This window comes from Leucoraja erinacea, chromosome 5 (assembly GCF_028641065.1).
Source record: "Leucoraja erinacea ecotype New England chromosome 5, Leri_hhj_1, whole genome shotgun sequence".
In the NCBI taxonomy this organism is placed as follows: Eukaryota; Metazoa; Chordata; class Chondrichthyes; order Rajiformes; family Rajidae; genus Leucoraja; species Leucoraja erinaceus.
The window spans coordinates 19,841,292-19,859,531 of record NC_073381.1 but is presented as its reverse complement, the minus strand read 5'-3'; the positions used below and the strand labels follow the sequence as shown (position 1 = coordinate 19,859,531).

At 42.9% G+C, this 18,240-nt stretch overlaps 1 protein-coding gene across 1 annotated transcript in view; it reads left to right on the top strand.

Moving 5' to 3' along the window:
* Positions 1–18,240, top strand: part of LOC129697010 (pecanex-like protein 1) — a 215,937-nt gene that overhangs the window by 183,788 nt on the left and 13,909 nt on the right. The window contains 3 exon segments of the mRNA XM_055635197.1: positions 2,330–2,604; positions 4,135–4,295; positions 12,339–12,793. Coding sequence (XP_055491172.1) covers positions 2,330–2,604; positions 4,135–4,295; positions 12,339–12,793 — 891 coding nt within the window.

Genomic DNA, 18,240 nt, shown 5'->3' with positions numbered 1-18,240 from the left:
CTTCCTGTCTGAGCAGTTGCAGGTGCAGTACCACGTATTTATGCAGTACGTGAGTACAGACTCCACCGTGCCCCTGTAGAAAGTCCTGAGGATGTTGGTGGGGAGTGAGGCCTGTTTTAGTTTCCTCAGGAAGTGCAGTCGCTGATGGGCCCGTTTGACGGTCCCAGTGGTGTTCCTGGACCAGGTGAGGCTGTCCGTTATTTGCACACCGAGGAACTTTATGCTCTCCACTCTCTCCACTGCAGTGCCACTAATGTTGAGCGGTGTATGCTTTGGCTGCGCCCTCCTGAAGTCGACAACCATCTCCTTAGTTTTGTCGACATTCAATTCTAGGTTGTTTTTGCCGCACCAGTCCACCAGTTGTTCTACTTCCTCCCTGTACATTGTTTCGTCATCTCCACTGATGAGTCCCACCACTGTAGTGTCGTCCGCGAATTTTATGATTTTATTTTCCCTGAATCTGGCAGCACAGTCATGTGTGAGCAGTGTGAACAACAGCGGGCTGAGCACACAGCCTTGAGGGGAGCCGGTGCTCAGCGTGATCGAGCCTGAAGTGTTCTTGCCAACACGGACTGACTGCGGTCTCTCTGTCAGAAAGTCCAAGATCCAGTGACACAGGGTGGTGTTGAGGCCCAGCAGGGTTAGTTTCTCCACAAGTCTCTGTGGGATGATGGTATTAAACGCTGAGCTGAAGTCAATGTACAGGATTCTGGTGTATGTGTTCTTGTGTTCCAGATGCGCGATTACTGTGTGCAGCGTGGTAGAGATGGCATCCTCTGTAGAGCGGTTGGGGCGATAGGCAAACTGTAGGGGGTCTAACGATGAGGGGAGGCTGGCAGTAATGTGGGGTTTCACCAGGCGTTCAAAACACTTCATTATTATTGGGGTCAGGGCGACAGGGCGGTAGTCATTTAGGCAGGCAACCACTGGTTTCTTCGCTATGGGGATTATCGTGGAAGTTTTGAGGCATGTGGGGACAATGGCCTGACTAAGGGAGATGTTAAAGATGTCTGTTAGCACATCTGCTAACTCCTCAGCACATTCCTTTAGCACATGTCCTGGGATGTTGTCGGGTCCGACTGCTTTCCACGGGTTGACCTTAGACAGGATTCTCCGTGTGTCCATTGTGTCTATGGTCAGGACTGGCTGGTCGGTTTGTAGGCAGGGGCTGGCTCTCCTCTTGGGTGTGGTGTTTGCTGCATCAAAACGTGCAAAGAAGTTGTTTAGTTTATCTGGGAGAGAAGTGTCCGTGTCGGTTACCTGCTGCCTTGCCTTGTACCCCGTCAGTGTTTCGATTCCCTTCCACATCCTCCTGGTGTCTCCTGTGTCGCAGAGGTGTCCCTGGATTTTCCCCGCGAAGGCACGTTTCGCTGCCCTGATTCCTTTTCCCAGTGCAGTCCTGGTGGATCGGAGAGCGGCTGTGTTACCGGTTCTGTAGGCTGCATCACGAGCCCTCAGCAGCGAGCGCACCTCTGCTGTCATCCATGGCTTTTCGTTTCCACGTGCAGTGAAGGTTTTCATGATGGTGACATCCTCAGTGCACTTGGCAATGTAGCTGGTTACAGTCTCTGCGTACTCCTCGATGTTGATGAGGTCATCATAGGATGCTGCTGTCCTGAACACATCCCAGTCAGTGTGCAGGAAGCAATCCTGCAGTGCTGAGGCTGCTCCCTCTGGCCAGACCCTGGTGTGTTTTCTCTCCGCTCTGACTTGTTTTTGCAGAGGTCTGTAGGCTGGTGTTAAAAACACTGAAATGTGGTCCGAGTGGCCCAGGTGAGGGCGTGGGGCTGCCTTGTAAGCCTCTGGGGTGTTGGTGTAAACCAAGTCCAAGATGTTCTCTCCCCTGGTCTCAAAATCCACATATTGCTTGAATTTTGGGAGCACAGTCTTAAGACTGGTGTGATTAAAATCCCCGGCCACCACAATGAAGCTATCAGGATATTTGGTCTGGAACTCACTGACGGCGTCATGCAGAGCTCCCAGTGCTTCGTTGGCCTTAGAATTTACATTTGCACTTGGAGCAACATATACAGCCACAACAAAAACAACGGAGAATTCCCTCGGCAGATAGAAAGGCCGACATTTCACGATGAGGAATTCTATCAGCGGAGAGCAGTGTTTCCCGGCTATCGTAGCGTTCACACACCACCCTTTCTAATATGTGTTTATACAATCTGCCATTGACCGCGTCAATATTTTTACCCCATTCATTCATTATATTCATATTCTCATCACTCCTTGTGTAAAGAAGTCAAACTTTATTGGTATCACTCCACATTTATGGCTCATCTTTGTTCCTGTGTATATTAAATATTTTCTCTTGGAATAGGTAAATAAAGAGTGTGTGAAGGGGCTGTGGGCAGGACAGCAATTGGAGCTGATATTTCTCCAGAATCGCAACCCAGAACGAGGCAGCATACAGAATGCCAAGCAGGTCTTGAGAAACATGATCAATTCTTCCTGTGACCAACCCATTGGCTACCCGATTTATGTATCACCTCTTACCACTTCCTATGCTGGCTCACATAAACAGCTGAAGAACATCTGGGGAGGTCCCATCAGTTTGGAGAACCTCAACTTGTGGTTCACTTCCAGGTGGCAGAAGTAAGTACTGAATCCATTGGTTTCACCATTTGATACTCTGATCCATGGGTTCTCTCCCACCATGTCCACGTGATCCAACCACACCAGTGTCCACACTTCCCAGCCCAACTTCCTCCAGTCCAGCCATAACCACACTCCCCCAAACTCTACCCTATCTGTTCCTGCCCTTTCCCCCCGCCTTTAGCACTGCTCCCTTTAATGCCAGATCCCTAAATTTAATGCCAAAGCCCTTCGATCTCTCAACCTTCCTAACTTAACCTTCCTTTCAAACCTATGTTAAAGGTATACAAAAATAAGTTGTTGACGAAATTATTATTTCAATGTGAAAATAATATCATCTTTGGTCTGCATATCACATCACCATAGCTGATAACCATTGTGATCATACAATGGTGGAAGATTTCTGGGGATAACTGCAGCCTCAGAGCAGTTTCAGTCCTCTCCTGGTCTTACTAGGAGAATTATATGTTACCATTGGAAATCCTGTATGAGATGTTTAGTTTAGTTTAGAGTTATAGCATGGAAACAGGCCCTTCGGCCCACCGAGTCCGCACCAACCAGCAAATCCCCGCACATTAACACTATCCTACACACACTGGGGACAGTTTATACTTATCCCAAGCTAATTAAGCTACAAATCTGTATGTGTTTGGAGTGTGGGAGGAAACTGAAGATCTCGGAGAAAACCCACACGGCCATGGGGGAGAACGTACAAACTCCGTACAGACAGCACCCGTAGTTGGGATCGAACCCGGGTGACCAGCGCTGTAAGGCAGCAACTCTACCATCGTGGCCCTATGCCGCCCATGGATGATTAAATAGTGCCTGATGATTAAATAGTGAAGCATAATAAGCAGAGAATAACAACTATCTCGGGACATTTTAAATGAAGATCCCCATCTTAAAGGAGTTACATAAATGTAAGTTCTTGTTTTTGGCACGGGACAGGGAAAGGAATGACCATGCATCCATGCGCTGACCTGAGTTCTGGGGACTCATCATTAGCAGAGACATTGAGATGACGGTGGGAGCCCATCATTCCCAAATTGTCACAAGAGGAAATTGTGTTTATTTTGCAGGAAGTGTATGAATTCACCAGATTTATTCATTTTCTTACTAATTGTTTTTCAGTCTGACTTCAGTCACACAGATGTAAATAAATCATGTAATTATGTATCTCAACACTAACATTTTTCAATCTCGTGCTTCAACATGGAAACATTACATTGCTGGGCATTTCAATACGTACATTAACTATTTTGTAAACTAAATGTCGTTTAATTATTTGTCCTTCCACGTTTTATTCCATTCCGCTCTGTAGAATGTTTATCACATTTCACGTTATATCTCTGACGAGTATGAATTTTGAAGTTTGCAATCAACAGAGTGTTTAGCACCAAGCAGTGTCTGTCACTTCATGGGCTATATTAAATTATTATGGCTAATTGGGCTGATCCGGCAGACTGGAATTGCCCTGTTGCTCCCAGATGTCTAAGATTAGAATTTGATGTGATGTCTTTGCAACTCTAGGTTACGCAAGGGCTGTACCGGAGGCAACATTGATGACTCTGATTGTGGTGGAGCTTCCTCATCCAGCCTCACCAACCATACCACTCACAGCAACAGCTCCAAGTCAGCACAAGTCTGGAGGTCACGTCCAGCAGCTGCACAACCAGCTCGACCGCCCAGAGGTAATTATTGTGACTGTTATTATCCCTCCCCAGAATTTTCTATTCTCTACTTCCCCCTAAGGTGCACCTTTTGATTGCCAGTCACTATATCTCCGAAGGTTAAGGAATCGTTGAGCGAAAAAAAGCACAAAAATAGGCCCTGCGGCTCAGCGTATCCATGCTAACTTCCCTACCTGAGCTAGTCCCACTTACCTGGCTCAGAGCAAATGTTGTAGAACACCCTTTCCCTTGTTCACTTGCTCCACACCATTTGTATTTGTAAATCTCTACTCATTATTCAGCTGCCTATTTCACTCCCCCATTATAGACCCTACCATCTGCTGTACAATAATCTATTATACATTACACATGTAACAGACACTCTTTTGATATACCCACCCCTCTTACATCCTTGCTTGTTATACATCCTTGCTTGTTATACATCAACTTTTACATACTGTATGTCACGAGTTGTACGTCCAGCTGTAAAACGACCATTATAAACATGCCTAATACACTACTGCACATCTTCCCAAGCACACCTAGCATATGTGTATCTTTCTTTCATGCACAAATAAGCAAAGTATTGCAGATACTGGCTTCTAGAACAATTAACGATCTGCCGGAGGGTCACAGTGATTTGAGCAGCATCTCTTGGGGGCAGAAGGGATGTCAATGTTTCAGGTTGAAACCCTGCATCAGGATCAGTTCCTTCAGCAGATTGTTTGTTGTTTCTGTTATGCACACTGCTCTTCTTGAACACTGCCTGTTGTGCACACCCTGCCTGTTATACTCCCCACCCATTATTAACACACTTTCAATATTACATGCCAACTATTTGTAACACATCATGCCTGTAGCACATCTAACCCATAATACACCAACCCATATACATCCTGCACATTTTTTCTATTGCGTTAATCTGAGAGGAGATTAACGCAATAGAAAGGAAGGACATTAGTTTGGAGGATGTAGAATCGATATGGGTAGAGCTGCGAAACACTAAGGGGCAGAAAACGCTAGTGGGAGTTGTGTACAGGCCACCTAACAGTAGTAGTGGAGTTGGGGATGGCATCAAACAGGAAATTAGAAATGCGTGAAACAAAGGTAAAACAGTTATAATGGGTGACTTCAATCTACATATAGATTGGGTGAATCAAATTGGCAAGGGTGCTGAGGAAGAGAATTTCTTGGAATGTGTGCGGGATAGTTTTCTAAACCAACATGTAGAGGAACCAACGAGAGAGCAGGTTATTCTAGACTGGGTATTGAGTAATGAGGAAGGGTTAGTTAGCAGTCTTGTTGGCGATGCCCCCTTGGGCAAGAGTGACCATAATATGGTTGAGTTCTTCATTAGGATGGAGAGTGACATTGTTAATTCAGAAACAAGGGTCCTGAACTTAAAGAAAGGTAACTTTGAGGGTATGAGACGTGAATTGGCCAAGATAGACTGGCAATTGATTCTTAATGGGTTGACGGTGGATATGCAATGGAAGGCATTTAAAGACTGCATGGATGATCTACAACAATTGTTCATCCCAGTTTGGCAAAAAAATAAATCAGGGAAGGTAGCGCATCCGTGGATAACAAGGGAAATCAGGGATAGTATCAAAACAAAAGATGAAGCATACAAATTAGCCAGAAAAAGCAGCCTACCAGAGGACTGGGAGAAATTCAGAGACCAGCAGAGGAGGACAAAGGGCTTAATTAGGAAAGGGAAAATAGATTTATGAAAGAAAACTGGCAGGGAATATAAAAACTGACTGCAAAAGTTTTAATAGATATGTGAAGAGAAAAAGATTAGTTAAAACAAATGTAGGTCCCTTGCAGTCAGAAACAGGTGAATTGATTATGGGGAACAAGGACATGGCAGACCAATTAAATAACTACTTTGGTTCTGTCTTCACTAAGGAAGACATAAATAATCTGCCGGAAATAGCAGGGGACCGGGGGTCAAATGAGATGGAGGAACTGAGTGAAATCCAGGTTAGCCGGGAAGTGGTGTTAGGTAAATCGAATGGATTAAAGGCCGATAAATCCCCAGGGCCAGATAGGCTGCATCCCAGAGTACTTAAGGAAGTAGCCCCAGAAATAGTGGATGCATTAGTGATAATTTTTCAAAACTCTTTAGATTCTGGAGTAGTTCCTGAAGATTGGAGGGTAGCTAATGTAACCCCACTTTTTAAAAAGGGAGGGAGGGAAAACGGGGAATTACAGACCAGTTAGTCTAACATCGGTAGTGGGGAAACTGCTAGAGTCAGTTTTTAAAGATGGGATAGCAGCACATTTGGAAAGTGGTGAAATCATTGGACAAAGTCAGGATGGATTTATGAAAGGTAAATCATGTCTGACGAATCTTATAGAATTTTTCGAGGATGTAACTAGTAGAGTGGATAAAGGAGAACCAGTGGATGTGTTATATCTGGACTTTCAGAAGGCTTTCGACAAGGTATAAGAGATTAGTATACAAACTTAAAGCACACGGTATTGGGGGTTCAGTATTGATGTGGATAGAGAACTGGCTGGCAGACAGGAAGCAAAGAGTAGGAGTAAACGGGTCCTTTTCACAATGGCAGGCAGTGACTAGTGGGGTACCGCAAGGCTCAGTGCTGGGACCCCAGCTATTTACGATATATGTTAATGATTTGGACGAGGGAATTGAATGCAACATCTCCAAGTTTGTAAATGACACAAAGCTGGGGGGCAGTGTTAGCTGTGAGGAGGATGCTAGGATGCTGCAAGGTGACTTGGATAGGCTGGGTGAGTGGACAAATGCATGGCAGATGCAGTATAATGTGGATAAATGTGAGGTTATCCACTTTGGTGGCAAAAACAGAAAAGTAGACTATTATCTGAATGGTGGCCGATTAGGAAAAGGGGAGATACAATGAGACCTGGGTGTCACGGTACACCAGTCATTAAAAGTAGGCATGCAGGTGCAGCAGGCAGTGAAGAAGGCGAATGGTATGTTAGCATTCATAGCAAAAGGATTTGAGTATAGGAGCAGGGAGGTTCTACTGCAGTTGTACAGGGTCTTGGTGAGACCACACCTGGAGTATTGCGTACAGTTTTGGTCTCCTAATCTGAGGAAAGACATTCTTGCCATAGAGGGAGTACAGAGAAGGTTCACCAGACTGATTCCTGGGATGTCAGGACTTTCATATGAAGAAAGACTGGATAGGCTTGGTTTGTACTCGCTAGAATTTAGAAGATTGAGGGGGGGGATCTTATAGAAACTTACAAAATTCTTAAGGGGTTGGACAGGCTAGATGCAGGAAGATTGTTCCCGATGTTGGGGAAGTCCAGAACAAGGGGTCACAGTTTAAGGGTAAGGGGGAAATCTTTTAGGATCGAGATGAGGAAAATATTTTTCACACAGAGAGTGGTGAATCTCTGGAATTCTCTGCCACAGAAGGTAGTTGAGGCCAATTCATTGGCTATATTTAAGAGGGAGTTAGATGTGGCCCTTGTGGCTAAAGGGATCAGGGGGTATGGAGAGAAGGCAGGTACAGGATACTGAGTTGGATGATCAGCCACGATCATATTGAATGGCGGTGCAGGCTCGAAGGGCCCAATGGCCTACTCCTGCACTTATTTTCTATGTTTCTATAAGGGAAGGGATGACAATGACAATGTACTTTGAGAGTCATCAGAATAGATTCTGAGATGCAGGATACTCCCTATTTTAGAGGGATTTGAGTAGGAAAGGGATTCTTGGGTAAGTGGGTGGAAGGTGTGGAATAAATTTTAGAGTGTTAAAGGGGAATTCTGGGGTGATGGGCAAGAGGAGGGATTGTGGAATAGAATAAATCCGTTGGATTCTGGTGATGTGGAGTGGACATAGGAATTCTGCAGGTTTGGGTATTTTGGAGTTAGGAATAAAGGTAATCAATCTGAGGGTGATGTGTAAAGGGATAAATATCGAGGATGAAGGTAGGAAATTCTGCATGGGGAGTAAAGGGAGCATTTCTGGGCCATTAAAGGGACAGTTTCTAGGATTGTCGGTAAAAGGATGTAATCAAGTAAAGGAAGATTATGGGAAGGAGTAAAGGGAGGGATTCTGGGAGAGGTATATTGGATTGTGAAGCAAATTCTGGGGAGAGGGAAAAGGAGGTGCAGACAAGAGAGGGTTACATCACAGTACTCCAGAGGGAAGAGCTAGTAAAAGAAGGATGTTACATTTGAAGTTAAATGGCATTGAAATGATTTTGGAGAATGTGCAGTTCATGATGAATATAATATATTTTTTATATGTTTCTGAGAAAGAAACATTTTTCAAGGCTGAATGTTTCTGGAGCAGTAGTGTAGATTGTGACTGTGGTTTGGGAGCTGCTGTCGGTGTGCATTAGCTGCTCTGCGTGTGATGGAATCTGTACCAGCACTGCATATTTTATGAGGATCTGAGGTTATTGACTGTTGTATGTGGCTGGGCATGTGATCAAGTGAGACAGAAGAATCAGCTACACCTCATAATGTGAAACACTAAACCACAGAGACCCAATTGTTTAATGTTCCACTTTCGATGGGAACAATTGTTTCAGATCAGAAAAAGCTGGGGGAGGGTGTGGGGATGTGCTGTACATACAGAAGGCTTGCCTATCCTCCTCCTTGCATGGACTATAAATTCCTGTCTGTAGCAAATTGGGCCCATTGATCTTTGCAGCATATTTAGCAATGTAAGTGGCACTAAAGATTGCTCATGCCAGTTATTTTCCTTGCCCAATGTCCCTTAACGAAATTAGCTGTGGGGAAACCAAATGTTGCATAAAGGTCACCGAACATTTAAGTTCCATGCTACTGCACCTTATTAAATCCTGTTTCCCATGTCACTCCAGTTCTTTCTCCCATGGTAGGCATGATTTCAGCTTTGTAGACCCCTCCCTAACTCTCAATTCCCCCATCTCCTTCACACTCTCTCTCTGATATAAAAAATGGGAAAAGCTAATAAATGATGGGACTCTTCAGGATATGTGATTCAAATCACAAAGTACAGTGAGCAATTGGGAAGGCAAATGGTATGATTTTCATTTGTTACAGGGGAGTTGTGGAATAACAAAGTATATGGCTCTCATTCAGGGCTTTGAGGGATCAAACCTGTTCACAGTTTTGGACTTATCCAAGATAAATATATTGTACCTGGAGGGGTTATAATAAAAATTGAACCCTGGGAACATATGTACTGTGATATAACATTCTCTGAACTTTAGAAGAGTAAGAGGTCAATTAACTGAAGCATGTAAAATTATTTAACATCTTCAAAGGACAGGCACTAAGATGCTGTCTGTCCTGAGTGAAGAGTTTAACCAGGGGTTACATTCTTAGCTCAAGGGTCAGCAATATTGAAGATGAGAACATGAGGGTTCTGAATTTTGGAATTCTTTACCCAAGAAGGTGTTACATCCATGTCAGAAATCAATGGAATTTTGGGTACGCAAGTGCTTAAATTTGGGCATTCAGGCAATTTAGAGGAATGATGATTGGATAGGTAGGTGGAATTGATGGATAGTTTTATATTTAATCTTACTATATATGTAATTGATGAAGAGGTTAGTCTGCAATCTTGCTAGACATGGGATCCAGCTAGATGGATGATGTTACCTACTCCGGCTGCTGTCTCCACTAATTGACACCTTTATGTGCCTGTCCCACATTGCGTGCCAAATATCGTAACAATGTTTTTCACATGATTATCATCATGATAGTACTATCTCCATTTCTAATTAAAAAATCCAGTTGGTGACAATTTCCCTTTAAAAGATTGTTGTGGTTTAAATTTTAGTCAATCCATCTTCAGGAAAGCAACAGTTCCATTCATTCACGGCATCAAATCCTATGCTAAGAACTCCAGAGCATTAAAAGTAGCCTATTTGGATCATCATAACCATATAATAACAATTACAGCACGGAAACAGGCCATCTCGACCCTTCTAGTCCATGCCGAACTGTCTGATTATTCTTCACTATAGTATCATTATCGTGTGCTAATTGCATAACATTCCTTAAAACTAAACATCTATCATTCTCTGTTTGAATAGAGCAATTGAGCATTCACAGCCTGTAAGTAAATACGTTTATTTTCATCTCAGTATTGAATGGATTCTAAACTCCTCAGTCGAGGGAAACATCACCATGCATCTATTCCATTAAGCTCTCAAGGAATTTTGTATGTTTCAATGACATCACCTCTCATTTCCTAAATTCTAAAGAGTATGGACACAGTCTGCCTAAATTCCCCTCATATTCCCTTTCCATCTCAGAAATCGACCTAGTGAACCTTTGCTCCACTCCTGCTGTAACAAGTATTTCATATTTGATGCTTGCAGACCAGACCTGCTCTCAGTATTACAGGTGTGATCTCACTGGGTCACATGTAATTGCAATATGTTGTTTTCACCCTTGTACTCAAGCCCTCTTTCGATAAAGGCCAACCAAATAAATGCCTTTCTATTTGCTTGCAGTACATTAACTCATGCACAAGGACGCCCAGGTCCCTCTGAACACCAACACTTTGCAATCCATTAAGGCAGTATAGCAGTGTTCACACTTTAAGTTCAATATCAATCGCTGCAGTCGATTGCTCTACAGGCGCTAATGCTGACATGAACATCAAATTAATGAGATTTTTAAAAAACGTTTTTTTTATCAACCAAACTTTTTCTAGCAAAGTGTCATTTTTTTTAAACGTCTGACTACAGTGGTCAGTTTGAAATGGTATAAAGAGCCAACATAAGAATATGACCTAAACTTGAAATATTTAGGTCTTTTGCAGTGCAGCATGGCAAATCGTTTAGAGAACCAGTAATTGGAAGGTTAAAAATGTCTCTGAGACTAATTGAACAGTCAGACCACATTTGGATTAATGGCATCAGTTCTGGACGCACCACCAAGGACACACATTTACTCGCTTTGATTTCTAATCTCTTCACCCTCTCCTCCTTTATCCTCCCATCCTATTCATGCATTCTTCTCTGGTAACATTGTTTCTGTGTGAATCGCTAAATCTGGAAATGAATTACATAGCATCGCTACTCTGCATACAAATATTTTTACCTGTTTACTTGGCCAAAATCAAAGTGGTTGATAATCCTGTGTCCGATTCTTAGGAAATCCAGTTAGTTTGCATTTAGCTCAATGAGGTTTCTTTTACCTTCGGATTCCCATGCACCCTTTAAACTTGACTGGTTCACTGGATAATTTTATTATATTGTATAAAATCTTTAAAAAGTGAATTAAACATGTGATAATATGTAATAATATTCAATAGTCTGAAAAATCTACCTGTCTCGCGGCACCAAAGTCCTGAGAATGCTGCATTAATATTATTTCACTGTTTTGACTGCCCCTGTGTATTCAGATTTTTCAAAATCATGAAGGGATCGACATTCTGCTTTCAATAGATGAGGGAGACTTGAATAAGAGAGCATTGTTGCAGGATTAAGTGGATAGGTTCTTATTTGTTCATTGCCTCTATTGTCTCAAATATTAAAGGTAATAGATTTGGGAGAAAATGTGGAGAAATACTAATTAGAAATGTTAATTAGTTCAGTTTTGTTTATTGTCACATGTACCGAGCTACAATGAAGAGTTTTTGTTGCATGCTAACCAGTCAGCAGAAAGACAATACATGATTACAATCGACCCATTTACAGTGTATAGATACATGATAAAGAAATAACGATTAGTGCAAGGTAAAGCCAGCAAAATCCTATCAAGGATCGTCTGAGGGTCATCAAAGAGGTAGATAGTTCAGCACTGCTCTCTGGTTGTGGTTGGATAATTCAGTTGCATGATATCAGCTGGAAAGAAATATAATTATAAGTATTTCTCCTTGTAAATAGATTGTCAACCATCATGCAATTGTTGTCAATCTCGAAATGTAGCCTTGTATGAAATGTACACAGATAGCCAAAAGATCTAATTTCAGATTCAGATTCAGATTCAATTTAATTGTCATTGTCAGTGTACAGTACAGAGACAACGAAATGCATTGGCCAAGTGGCTTAATTGATTTGCTGAGGTTGGGTTGAATGAGTTATTGTGCTAACTGTTCATTTTCCACTCTAGGTCAGAGGGAACAAAGAAGCTTTTCAGTCCAGACCCATTTATCACGACAACAGGGACAACGGCCACCTAGCACAAGTCTGTCAGGATCTATCCTAGAAACACAGCCGCCTTCATCCCGGGTGTCGGCATCTGTCCAAAGCATGGTTCAAAGGTTATCCAACAGCCAGCTGTCGTTCAATAACTCACTAGCTTCTATGTTATCTCAAGTACCTCGTCTCTCCACTGCAAGCCAACTCAGCAGTCAGGGTCACTCAGGCGCACAGAACATGTGCAGCATCAATTCCTCCACCAGCTCCACCCTCAGCCTTTTGTTCGGGAAAAGAAGTTTATCCAGTGGACTCGTGATCTCTGGGCTCTCCGCAGCAGAGGGAGGAAACACGACAGATACTCAGTCATCAAGCAGTGTCAACATCGCATTTGGGCCAACAGTCAGCCAGAGGAGCCAGACGGGAAGGGTAATACTGCCATTTCATGATGTTTCTCAATGTTTTCTGACACGGTGGTGGGTATGTGGAACAGGCTGCCAGAGGAGGAAGTTGAGGCAGGTATTATAACAACAAAGACATTGGAACAGATACACGGATAGGAAAGGTTTAAACGAATATGAGTCAAGGGGAGGCAGATGGGAATAGCATATGCGGCTTCTTGGTTGACATGGGCGAGTTGGGCCTGTTTCCATGCTGTGTCAGGATGGTGTGTGACTTGATGAGGAATCTGCAAGCGACTGTGTTCCCATGTGCCACTTGTACCTTCCTTGTTGGAGGTAGAGTGTAGGGAGTGCTGTCAAAGAAGTCTTCCGAGTTCCTGTGGTTCATCTTCAGAATGGTAACTGCTGCAGAATCGGTGCACTGTTGTTAGAGGCAGCAAATGGTTAGGAGGAGGGAATGGAGAAGACTACTTTGTCCTAGATGATGTTTGTATATTAGGAGGGTCGCAATGTTAAATGTTGATGTTTGCCTTAGCTTCCTCGGCAACTCCTCTGGTTGACGGAATGCAGTTCATTCAGCACCAGAACGTAGAAATGCCCCTGCCATTGTGATTGAGTGAAGAGGTTGAGTTGGTGGAATTCCAGATACATGAATATAACCCAGGCAAGCTGTCTTCACAAAGAGTAACAACAAGCTTTTAACAGGCCTTCATTGTGCCAACATCCCTTCAGGCTAGCTCATTCTTGGTCCTCCAGAAGGCGTTGAGTTTGGTGATCAGAGAGAAGCAGAGAAATTAAAGAAAAATAGAGATTGAAGCTAATTGGCGACCGGAGAAAATGTTTTTGTTTAAAACTCCACAATGCTGCAGTTAGCTGGGAGAAATAGTGAGACACAGGTACTGCAAAGGTTTTATTTATATTCCTTTTCTAAACAACAATCCTTTACGGCAAAAAAAATGCAATCATTATTATAACAAATTGGGAAATGCAGCAGACGGTTAAAGCAATTAAAAAAACACACAAATAGCATGAAATAAAATAATATGTAACAAAAAATATTACTATGTTAAAAAAAGCAGAAATACATGAAAGGAAATACTTAGAAAAGTCCTTGATCCTTGACCATGAGGGACCAGAAAGCAAATTGGTCAGCATTGGATTGGTGAACTGGTAACTGCTAAGGGATTGTCAACCAGTAATCTTTCGGGTACATTTCTGACCATCCACCGTAAACTGTCAGCTAACAGTTTATATCTGAGATTTAAACAACTTGTGCAATTGATTAAATTGAAATGGTGGTGGTGCTGGTTGGGTGAGGAGAGGTGGGCTGTTGGGGGATGCATTGAGGGAAGTGAAACATAAATGTTATTCTGCATTCCATCAAATGTGCATTGAACTAAACACAAGCTCGAGCAATCTGCGAGCGAGCGTAGGCCAGGCCTGAGGGTCTTCCTGCTGTGTACATGCTCCATTACTCAGAACACCTGGCCACTTCAGCAGTGTTTGCTGTTGTTCATGGTTGCATGCCCACATTTATATCATGGTATGGATAGCTATAGAGAAGAAGAAATTCAGATACGTTGATGATAGGGGCAAAAATATGCAGCATGTATTTGTAATGTAGGGTTTGAATGGGCATTTACCCTCAATTCTGGCTTTCGGTGAGATGGGGGTTGATTTGAGACCCACCTCATTTTCCTTTGTCCTTATCTCTTTAAATCCATCAATCTTAGATTTCAAATTAGCGTTTGTGGACGAGTTTTCAATTTCTATATCCCTTTTAAGATTCCTGCATTCCTAACTTTAACTTCCGTCCACTGCTTCTCCATAATCTGCGTGCATATTTGTGCGTGCGTTGTGTGTGTGTGTGTACGCAAAACTTGTGGCATAACTTCCAGCCATTTGTATTCTCATCATATTTTGATGGGTCATGGTGGGGTGGAGTTGTACCAATGTACCAATACGTAAATACATTTTACTGATTTTTTTATGCAAAAACCTCCTTCGACCTTTCCTTTTTCCAGTGTTTCACTGTTTATGGATATTTTTCCCCATTTTTTTTTAGATCTAAAAACAATAAAGCATATTTCCCCATTTTGAAATGAATAAGTCTGTAAGACAGGAGTAGATTTAGGCCATTTGGCCCATCGAGTCTACTCTGCACAATCATTCGGGGCAATTATAGTGGCCCATTAGTGTGTCTGGGATGTGGGATGAAGCCATAGCACCTGGAAGAATCCCATGCAGCTAGCACCCAAGGGCAGGATCGAACATGGGTCTCTGGCACTGTGAGACGACAGCTTTACCAGCTGATTCACTGTGCCACCCACAGCATACAGTGACACCAACCTTTGCTTCATCAGCACACTGCCATTCAACTCAAAACACAGTGAATATTTGAAACCCTTTGGAAGCCACAGGCCACTTCCTAAGTACATCAAATCATACACAGTAATGGGCTTTTCCACACACCCAGGGATTTATTAATATATTTCAGTAGGCAGTCTAGAAGGCAATATCGCAGCGTGTCTGTTTCATGGCTGGATTATTTTACCTTATCTGAATTTATGTGTATACTAGCACACGCCTCCTCTCGCCCTTCTTTATTCAGTGTTGTCTGTTTCTTAAATGATTGCTAAAGATCCCAACGCACTTTGACAGCATGGTGGTACTTTCCAGCATCCTAACCTATATTCATCCCTCAAATAACACCAGTAAAATAGTAGTTGATTATCACATTGTTTGTAGTGCTTGCTAGGTGCACATTTACTGCATCACAGAGTTGTGAAAGGTGCTCTATAAGTGCAATCAATCTTCATAAATTCTATGCATTTGTAAAATCTTTTTGGTCTGAGGAAATAATTATATTTAGCTCAAGTTTCTGAGAAATGCTTGCCTGGTCTGATAAAAGTCTTCAGCCTGTTCTGTTTTTATTTCCAATTTGCATTTTTTTTTAATGAAATTTACCTCAAGGAGTTGCAACATTACTCTATGTTCAAGAAGGAACTGCAGATGTTGGAAAATCGAAGGTAGACAGCATTTTTGGCAACATTACTCTAGCTGGTTTTCCTCAGCATCAGGACACTACATCTGGACATCGAGATCTTGGGAATAGCACGTAATGACCAACAATTTATCAGTATGGTATTTGCACGCCCCATTTAATTGTAACACAACTCTATTATTGTGGCTAGTCTTTCAGCTGCTGCTCCAGATTTTGCTAAATGGTGTTGTTAATCATTAAACCTGTAAGATTTGCAGTTAAGAGAGTTCTTAATGTCCTTTAATAAGATTGATATTCCTGCCATGTACTTAAGAAATATCCTGCGGCAGACCATTAGCTGAAATACCCTGATTAAAGTAAAGGCAATTCCGGAACTAGGCCTGGGAGTTAATATATATATTTCAGCAGGCGGTCTTGAAGGCTATATCACAGCTTGTCCGTTTCATGGCTGGATTACTTTACCTTATCTGAATTCAATGCTTTAATCCTCTTCAGCAAACCATGATAACAAAGGTGAAAATTAGCCCAAAGTAAAAATCAGCTTGGTGGTATGCTAAATCTGCGAGGTGAGGTGATCACAGTGACAGAGATAGCCAGAATGACAAGGAATTGTCAACAGGAAAGAGTCAATAGTGAAGAGAGTTTAATTATCATGTGTACTGAAAAATAAACAATGGATTTCCCACTAGCAGCAGTATAACAGGCCTGTAAAGACAGGACGTCTTACCACGTTGGGGTATGAGCTGGTGCAGGGGGGGCAGCTAGACAGTGGATCAGGGAACAGTTGGGAATCATGGAAGCTGGGAGTGGGGGAAGGTACAGTGAAGAAATGAGACAGCATCACCGTGAGGGAATTAAACATAGAAACATAGAAAATAGGTGCAGGAGGAGGCCATTCGGCCCTTCGAGCCAGCACCTCCATTCATTGTGATCGTGGCTGATCGTCCCCTATCATTAACCCGTGCCTGCCTCCTCCCCATATCCCTTGACTCCACTAGCCCCTAGAGCTCTATCTAACTTTCTCTTAAATCCATCCAGTGATTTGGCTTCCACTGCCCTCTGTGGCAGGGAATTCCATAAATTCACAACTCTCTGGGTGAAAAAGTTTTTTCTCACCTCAGTCTTAAATGACCTCCCCTTTATTCTAAGACTGTGGGCCCCTGGTTCTGGACTTGCCCAACATTGGGAACATTTTTCCTGCATCTAGCTTGTCCAGTCCTTTTATAATTCGATATGGTTCTATAAGATAACCCCTCATCCTTCTAAACTCCAGTGAATACAAGCCTAGTCTTTTCAATCTTTCCTCATATGACAGTCCCGCCATCCCAGGGATCAATCTCGTGAACCTACGCTGCACTGCTTCAATCACAAGGATGTCCTTCCTCAAATTAGGAGACCAAAACTGTACACAATACTCCAGATGTGGTCTCACCAGAGCCCTATACAACTGCAGAAGAACCTCTTTACTCCTATACTGAAATCCTCTTGTTATGAAGGCCAACATTCCATTAGCTTTCTTCACTGCCTGCTGTACCTGCACGCCAACTTTCAGTGACCAGTGTACAAGGACACCCAGGTCTCTCTGTACCTCCCCCTTACCTAACCTAACCCCATTGAGATAATAATCTGCCCCCTTGTTTTTGCCGCCAAAGTGGATAATCTCACATTTATCTATATTATACTGCATCTGCCACGCATCTGCCCACTCACTCAACCTGTCCAGGTCACCCTGCAACCTCCTAACATCCTCTTCACAGCTCACTCTGCCACCCAGCTTTGTGTCATCCGCAAACTTGCTAGTGTTGCTCCTAATTCCCTCTTCCAAATCATTAATATATATGGTAAACAGTTACGGCCCCAACACCGAGCCTTGCGGCACTCCACTCGCCACTGCCTGTCATTCTGAAAAAGACCCGTACACTCTTTGCTTCTGGTCTGCCAACCAATTTTCTATCCATCTCAACACCCTACCCCCAATACCATGTGCTCTAATTATAGTCACCAGTCTCCCGTGCGGGACCTTATCAAAGGCTTTCTGAAAGTCTAGATACATTACATCCACTGGCACCTCTTCATCCATTTTACTTGTCACATCCTCAAAAAATCCAGAAGATTAGTCAAGCACGATTTCCCTTTCATAAATCCATGTTGACTTGGACTAATCCTTTTACTGCTATCCTAATGCCCCATTATTACCTCATTAATAATTGACCTCTTTAATAATTATTACCTCTTTAATAATTGGGGGGGAAATTTGGGGACAGAGGGCAAGACTCGAAGATGGAAGAGGAGAGTGAGACGGAGAGGAAGAGCAAGAGAGGAGAGAAAGAAGGAAGGAAGCTGTGTGAGGGCCTGAGCATAAGCAAGTTGCTGCACAGACAGGACAGGAGGGAGATGGGGTCTATTAGGCGGTGGGGGAAGGAGTAGAGATGAGGTGAGATGAAGTTTTGTAGGGGGTGGGAGAGCAATAT